Here is an 8,330-nt window from a genome sequence, read left to right on the forward strand (position 1 = left end):
CAGTGTTTCTTAATCACACAAGCAAAAAATTCTTGGAAGTCTGATGGGGCAGTGTCAGTTCTTGGTAAGGCCTCTTGCACACAAACTTTTGTGAGAATAGGGTCATAGTTGCCTACACACTGCTTTATCTTGTGCACAAGGCATGTGTTGCAGTAAGGACAAATACGAAAACCCAATGATGTTTAGAAGGATTACACTGACCATTAGGAAACCACGAAAAAAATAGTTTAAAAAAACTGATATTAAAAGGAGTATGGCAGTTTCAGTTATCCTCTAGATAGAAGAAACATTAGATCAGGGGTTTTTGACACCTGAGAGAAGTGGGGTAACATGACCAATGCACCATTTAAACAGGGCACACTTCTTGCCCGTTCAAGATTGTTTGGGGTCTCAGCAGCCTGACACCCACCAATCTAACAGTTATGCACTTATTCAATTAGGAATACTCCTTTAAAGAGGTTGCCCAGTCATTAAGAAATGGACTACCCTCAGAATAGGCCATCTCTAGCTGACTGGCGGAGGTCCGACACCCCGCCAAACAGCTGTTCTGTGCAGCTCTATTGCAGGAACTAGACAGTGTAGTGAATGGCACTTGTAATAGTCCCACTGAATGGGAGTAGCACTGAATTTACTAGCGTCAGCAACTACAATGTTGACTGATGTGTAGTTCTTGTCCAGATGTCCAGCAACAGAGCTACACAGACAAGCTTATCAGCAGAGGTGCAGGGTGGCCAACCCTCGCTGATTAGCTAGTGATGGCCTATCCTCAGGATAGGCCATCACTTAAAGGATAGAAAAACTCTTTAATGACAGTATTTTTCAATTATTCCAAAATAAATAATTGAATGGAAACAGACTTTAGGCAAACTCCCCTTCCTCCTCCAGCTTTATTGATAGTTTAAAATTACATTTCTATGTTCCAGGACTTCAGTTTCTTTTACCATCTGACATTAAAAACTGATTACAAGCAAATGAAACTCAAACTGTTGTCTAAAGTGATATAGTATACAAAAATAACATCTTGATTTCTGTGAAAACATTTCTCTGCAGCTCCTGAACAGCTTACTTTCGCTATATTCATTGATACATGGTCTGGGTTTTACTCATTACTTCCATGAAAAGGTAAACAAAAAAAATAAAAAATCCAGATCTTTCTTTCACCTGTATCTCCGATTCAAACTCAGTGGCCACTTTTGCCGGATTTGTACACGGCCACTCGCTGACATTGACGTGTTAACTCTGCCTTAGCCTGATACAGATGTAGTTGATGTCAAGAACAGCTGAGGTCAGACAATGAGACCATCAAAATTTAATTTGCAGAAGTTTTCACAAACTCTCCCAGTAGCAGTTCTCCCTTTTGCACAGGTGCTACAATAAACCTGAGAAGGGTCTACTGGTCTGACTCAACTCTTCCAATTCATTTCATCCCAACTCACCAGTGGCACGGAAAGGGGGTTCTTTAACAAAGCATTATACATAACACCTCTACCAAACTAAACATAAACATTTTTTTGTAGTTAAATGCAGGAAGTCGTTTTTTCCACCCTTTCCTCCTTTTGCACGTCAAGTAAAGCTCACTGGCCTGGGACTAGCTCTATCTGCCAACCTTTGGCCAGTGAAGAGGATTCAGAGAAAATAATACAACCATCAATCAGAAAAAGGAGGGGCGACAAAGGAAATTTAAGCTGTAGCTTCAATCGTGCATTCCCGTGCAAGGTGCCCCGACTCCCCACAGCGATAACAGTTGACTTCACTGGTCTTGCTGCAGTTGATGGCTACGTGCCCAGTCTCACCACACCTGAAAACAGATCATAATTACTTGGAGGCATATCTAGTACACAGAAATCTAGATTCAATTTACCAGAATCATCATGTCTTACCTGTAGCATTTCACTTTGGTGCAGTCTTTCTGAATGTGACCAAACTCTCCACAAGAATAACACTTTTGTTCATCAGCATGGTCACAGTCTCGAGCAAGGTGACCAGGTTTGCCACAGTTATAGCAACACTGCTCTCTCTCTTTCCTTGGCTCCTTGCAATCCTTCGCAATATGTCCACCTCTTCCACAATTATAGCAAGCTGACCATAAACAAGAAAACAAGTTTAACTAAGGTATTTCATACATTTTGCACATATTAATGCAGAATTTGCAGTGTTGTCATCTGTTTATATAGTTAAGGCCTATAGCCATCTCAGACATCTATGACATATCAACTGGATAATTATAAATGTCTGATAGATGCAGGTCACATCTCTCACACAGAACACTGCCCCCCTACCACTCCCTGCTTGGATGCAGCTGCCAGAGTTCAACAGGACAACAAGAACAGCCTTCATTTGCCAGCATCACATCCAGTTTACACAGGGACATATGCTGGATAGATTTTAGGCACCACACTAAAGATGTGATGACCCATCTAGTCATCACGAGGGCCGAGTTCTCATTACAGCACACTTTATAATAAAATACAGTGGCAGCTCATTAAGCAATGATATATGAGAGCACAGCCTGCATCAGCTAAAATGTATAAGTGCAAGCAATTGTAGAGGGCCGACTCTAAATACACATTTATTTGAGAGCCGGTCCTAATAAAATTGCTTTTACAGCACACTTTATATTGTCAGAGTATCACACTAATTTCCCAGGCAATGACAATGCAGTTCAGGATGTTCGATGCTTCCATAGTCTTAGGATTTGATAAAGTTAAGTCTCAAAGCACCACAAAAGAGCCTGTACCTTGCATTGCAAGCACTTACCATCTTCTTGTAGATCACAATCCTTAGCAAGGTGGCCAGACTCGCCACAACGATAACAAATGTCTGGAAGAGATGAAGAAATGAATTGGAACCCTATATTGGAGAAGAAGAAAAAAAAAGGTATATTAATAAAACTGCAAAGCAATAAGGGTGTTAAAGAAATAAATAAAGGACAAGAGGGATGGGGACAGCAGCCAAAAGCAGGAAAACAAACAAACAAACAAAAAAAACACTGGTTACCTCTTGAAGAGTTAAATCCACCACGTCCACGACCTCTTCCACCTCTGCCACGTCCAACACCAACACCAACACCCCCGCCGCCGCCACCACCACCACCACCACCAGTAGGGCACTCCCTGGCCCAATGACCGGAGCGTCCACACTTGAAGCACTCGTTGCTGCTCATGTTTTAAGAGTGAATTTCTATAAAGAAAAATAGTCATAAAATAAAGTTACAATTCCGGCTAGCTTTGTATTGAGAAGTAATAAACTGTCACCAACACTACATACACATCACGTTTTGTGTATATGATTTTGTCAACTATCGATAAGCCCCATTTACTGGCATTTTTCGGTACAATTAAGTCCTAAATACTGTGCTTTCCTATACACTGAGCAAAAAAAATTAAATAAATACGTGTTTTTTTTTTTAACATTGTTGCCAATAGGCAACGTACGCCACTGTAAGGCCCCATTTGCATGGCATCTTGACACTAGAAATTTGGCAAGGACGCTGCACCAAAAAGCTGCTGGCGGCGTATATCACCAACCGCACCAAGGCCAGGATCAGTGGCTTTTTGGCAAAGAACCCAAAGCACACTTCCGCCGTCAATGCACCACAAACAGGACCTATGACCATAGAATGGCCTCAGCTGTTCCAATGTCTGATGGAAGGCTCAGATGTGATGTGAGAAGGGGTTTTAGGGATCCTAAAATATAAACAGCTGCCATTTCCTGGATCAGCTGACAAACTCCATGCACCAGTGATTTATGATGCTGCGCGTTCCTGCTTGACCGCGGGTCTGCAGTCCTGTCCTCAAATGCTGCTGCTTGTACAGGACGGTAGACCCGCGGTCAGACGAACTCTCAGCATCTTAGACTACTGATACAGCGAGTCACACATGCCACAGTAAGTTGTGAATCCACATCTGTTCACCGATTCAGAGGTAGGGTACATTCATGAGAATGGTAATTCAAACAAAAAATAATTGACGCTCTGACTGCTGGAAAAAACTGCTATATATAGATACATACTATTTTATATAGGTTTATTAATTGCATCAAAATTTCTAATCCGTAAGATACAGATATATAAATATACAATATATGAGAATGGTTCTATACCTTTAATAGATTATGTATAACTTAAAGATATATATATATATATATAATAAATTTCCAGCAGTGACAGTGCCAACCTATATTGATACATCAGTTGTATCCAAGGTCTGATGTTGGGAAAATCAGGTTACCCACAGATTACACTAGGAGAGCCACGTATATTTTTGATGGCCGCTATTCACTGGTCATGTGAACAGACCCATTATCTTCAATGGCTCTAAAAAAATAAATAAAATAAAAAAGCCCGACACACAGCCAATTTCACTGTGAATATATTTTTTTATCCTAAAGCAACTACTATACACCGTAACAATAAATTGCTCCTTCCAATGTTAGTAATACTCTGTACAACAGCATTTAAGGGGTAACTGCATATGGTGGTCACCCTGGTTGTCTGGGCAGCTTCATCAAACAAGGCATTACTAATGTCGGTGTATGTAGTTGTAACATTTAAGAAACTATATGAACTTTTGCGTATGCCGTCAGGTTGGTTGGTGCGTGGCTGGAGCCATTTTCTATCTTGTACATAATGCTCGCACACCACATCCCACAAAGCTCTCACTAAAACAGGTCACTGTGTGGCCGGTGAAAGGAAACGTCCACTTGGCTGATTTCAGGCAAATAAGTAAATGGCTCGTCTTCGCCTCCGTCTCTCCATGGACGTCTACATCAGAGTTTAGATCTTTCAATAGGTGAATTTGAATTCGGTGGCAATAGACTGGCCACATCAAGGGCTGCGCGGCACCCCAATAAAATCAATGGGGGGGATAGGGGTCGGTCTAGATACCGCATGGCTGCTGCTAGCTTCTGGCACAGAATCTGCCGTGTGAATGGAGTATAAGTATTTATTAGTAACAACTTCCCTTAGTGCCAATCACTAAAGCGACTGAGGGTTTCTGAATCTGGGTTCAATTTAAAAACAATCCCTACATGGAAATACCCCTTTAACCTAAATTAACTGTCTGAATTGGATGCAGAGATTTGTTCCACTAGTTAATAAGCTCTTCGCTAACGTGCAAAGACAAAGTGACATACCACAGTGGAGGGGACCATGAGCCCACATCGAAACTATACTGCACCAAAACCACTTTAGCTTATGCCACATGAGGTAAAAAGCCGGCTAGCATCTAGAAAAAAAACTTGCCAAAAATGTAATTGGCCATGCGGAGAACTAGCATCATCATTTGCCACTATGCACAAGGATCAAGAGGTCAGTTTTCCAGTTTAGGCTACTTTCACACTAGCGGCAGGACTGATCCGACAGGCTGTCCACCCTGACGGATCCGTCCTGTCGCGCAGCTCCCTCCCCATTGACTATAATTGGGGCGGGGGCGGAGCTCCTGAGCAGCACGGCAGTGCTCGGTGAGAGGCCGCCAGACATGCAGTACTTTTAGTCTGGCGCCCCCTCGCCGTGCAGCGCCGGAGCTCCGCCCCCATTATAGTGAATGGGGACGGAGCGGCAGTCCTGCGGCACTGCGAAATAGCCGGAGGACGGATCCGACAGGGTGAACAGCCTGTAGGATCCGTCCTGCCGCCAGTGTGAAAGTAGCCTTAGGATACTTTCACACTAGCGTTTCTATTTTCCAGTATTGAGATCCATCATAGGGTCTCAATCCCGGAAAAAAAAAGCTTCAGTTTTGTCCCCATTCATTGCCACTGGGGACAAAACAGAACGCTCCAGAGTGCATTCAGCTCTCATACCGGAGAACAATCTGCAACATGTTGCAGTTTGCTTTCCGTTCTGGGTTGCGGAACAAGATGGATCAGTCATGACCCCCAGCGCAAGTCAATGGGGACAGATCCGTATAGACTATATAAAACGAATCCGTCCCCCACTGACTTTCAATGGGGTTCATGACGGATCCATCTAGGCAATGTTAGATAATACAACCGGATCCATTCATAACGGATGCAGATGGTTGTATCATCAGTAACGGAAGAGTTTTTTTTTCAGCAAAAACTCTAGTGTTAAAGTAGCCTTAGCCTGGCATGTTGCTGGAGAAATCATTCATATGAACGATCCCACGGATGACTGATCAGGCGCAATACTGCCAATCGTCATCCCAAATTCAAAGGCACCCAGGCCAAATCCCATTAACGTAGTGGGGTTTGGGCGATCAGTTGAGGTTAAGGACCCTCCTACCTACAAATCCTGCAGTGGACCAGGCTCATGGGACCCCCATCAGGGTGAACTTTGGCTAGATCCCCCCGTTTAAAAATGAGCCCTCACAGGGGGCCAAAACTCAAAACGTCTGGCCAATGACCACCACACAATACAAGCCCTACTCCGTGTCTCTGGGGCCTGCCCTGGTTACCATCTGGCCAGACACGACGACCCCTCTGCACAGTAACCCACACATGGAGTCTATAGCTGCCCTTTCAGTCAATGCCTTAGACCCAACGTAAGAAAATGTGCTTATTGGGGGAGGGGGGGTTGCCACACAGCCAGAGAAGCACAGTGTGGAGCCCCTATCCCCTCCCCCATTAGCCTACCCATACATGGAAGCGGCGAGCCCAGCACGAGCTCCTATCACCACTGCAGCAGGAGTTAAAAATAGTAAGGCGCGTGTACAGGCCACGAGGAGCAGCCGCACGTGAGGCCGCAGGATGAGGCGGGGAGCAGGCCTCGGCGCTGGGCAGAACAGCTGCGCGCCCAGTGATACATCTCCGCCGTATAGTAGCCCTACAGCGTCCCCTATAATACTCAGCCGCCGAGAGAGTAACGCGTCCGGGCCTAGCACCGCGCCCCCTCCTCCTCAGCGTACCCTCACGTCCCAGAGCTGACAGAAGCGAGCTCCTCCGCGCTACCCCCATAAGGCCCAACACTTTTTTTTTTCCTACCCCTTTTCCCTCCACGCTCTCCCACTGCGATACCTTCCCTTCAGCCGCCAACCACCACGCTTCCACTCACCGATAAGCTGCTGTTTATCTCTAGTTTCTCTTCGCTGCGCCACACGCGGTTTGCACACGACCCCAAAATGCCCGTCGAGCTGCGCACGGCGTCCCTGGCTAACCGACCAATCAGCTTCCACAACGCCAAGGCACTGCCTCACGACACACCAATCACGAGCGGCGTAGAGCCCACAAAACCACGCCCACTGGTAGTTAAGGTAGGCTGTCGCTTGTCAATTAGAGCGAACCATTTAGCCCTACATTATAGGGGTTACGTTTTTAAAGAGAGGTAGAAAAAAAAGACTTTCGCAGCTACTTTGCTCTAAAATGTTACGTCGGCTAGGTCTAAAACATTTGTAAATGAATCTGAGGCAGATGTGGCTTAATATTCACGCTCACGCTGCATTCTATTTATCCACAGTCACTTGTTTCCCACCCCCGCAGCTTCGGAGCTGGTGTACAGCAGCGCTATTAGGTGGTACGTTCCTCCCACGTGATAACGAGGCGCGCTGTTGGGGAGGTTCCCGCCTTCTGACCTGTCAGGCGCGGCCGCCATTTTCTGCTTTTTAGAACCAGCTGACTGGTTTCTGAGCGGTTGTCGTAGTGAAACAACGTGCAGCACGAGTATAGGGTTACAGTCCATGACTGCCACTGGTTTACAATGTCTGCTTTCCTTTAATGTACTTAGCTGCAGGCTCCAATATGGCTTGTGAGAGAAAAGAAGTGAAAACCTCAGTTCTAATGAAGTGTAGTGTGTGTCTATATGCTGTGAGAGGACAGCAGTGCTATGTCCAGACATTCATTACACTATTTTACTCCTGGCGCTGATATATTCCGCAGCGCTTTACAGACATTAGCATCACACTGTCCCCAATGGGCTCACAATCTAAGTTCCCTATCAGTATGTCTTTGGAGTGTGGGAGGAAACCGGAGAACCTGGAGGAAACCCACACAGACATGGGAAGAACATACAAACTCCGTGCAGATGTTGTCCTTGGTCGCAGTTGAACTGTGTCTGTACAGTAAACATTTTGCGGTTTGTAAATAATGGATACACAGGCGGTGTGTGCGGCCCACAATTTCATGTAATGCATGTCCTGTGCTAGGACAACCTAAAACATTTACTATATTTTTCGCCCTATAAGACGCACCGGCCCATAAGACTCACCTAGGTTTTTCAGGAGGAAAATAAGAAAAACATTTTTCTTCATTAGACCTCAGGTCAGACCAACAATCAATCCAATGTTAGGCTACTTTCACACCTGCGTTTAGGTCGGATCCGTCTGGTATGTGCCCAGACGGATCCGCACCTCTAATGCAAACGCTTTGATCCGTTCAGA

General features: G+C 45.1%; 1 protein-coding gene across 2 annotated transcripts; it reads right to left on the bottom strand.

The window, feature by feature from the left end:
* Positions 1-857: 857 nt before the first annotated feature.
* Positions 858-7,149, bottom strand: LOC120978809 (CCHC-type zinc finger nucleic acid binding protein). 2 transcript variants are annotated; one of them, XM_040407165.1, is made up of 5 exons: positions 7,010-7,149; positions 2,998-3,180; positions 2,758-2,820; positions 1,881-2,079; positions 858-1,798 (listed from the first exon to the last, which is right to left on the bottom strand). In XM_040407165.1, exons 2-5 carry the CDS (start codon positions 3,161-3,163, stop codon positions 1,681-1,683), a joined length of 546 nt encoding a protein of 181 aa, XP_040263099.1. In that variant the 5' UTR covers positions 3,164-3,180; positions 7,010-7,149; the 3' UTR covers positions 858-1,680. The 2 variants fall into 2 exon arrangements, with proteins under 2 accessions (XP_040263099.1, XP_040263098.1); XM_040407164.1 differs by having other exon boundaries at positions 2,758-2,850; positions 7,010-7,148.
* Positions 7,150-8,330: the final 1,181 nt, after the last annotated feature.

Source organism: Bufo bufo, chromosome 9, assembly GCF_905171765.1.
Source record: "Bufo bufo chromosome 9, aBufBuf1.1, whole genome shotgun sequence".
Classification (NCBI taxonomy): Eukaryota; Metazoa; Chordata; class Amphibia; order Anura; family Bufonidae; genus Bufo; species Bufo bufo.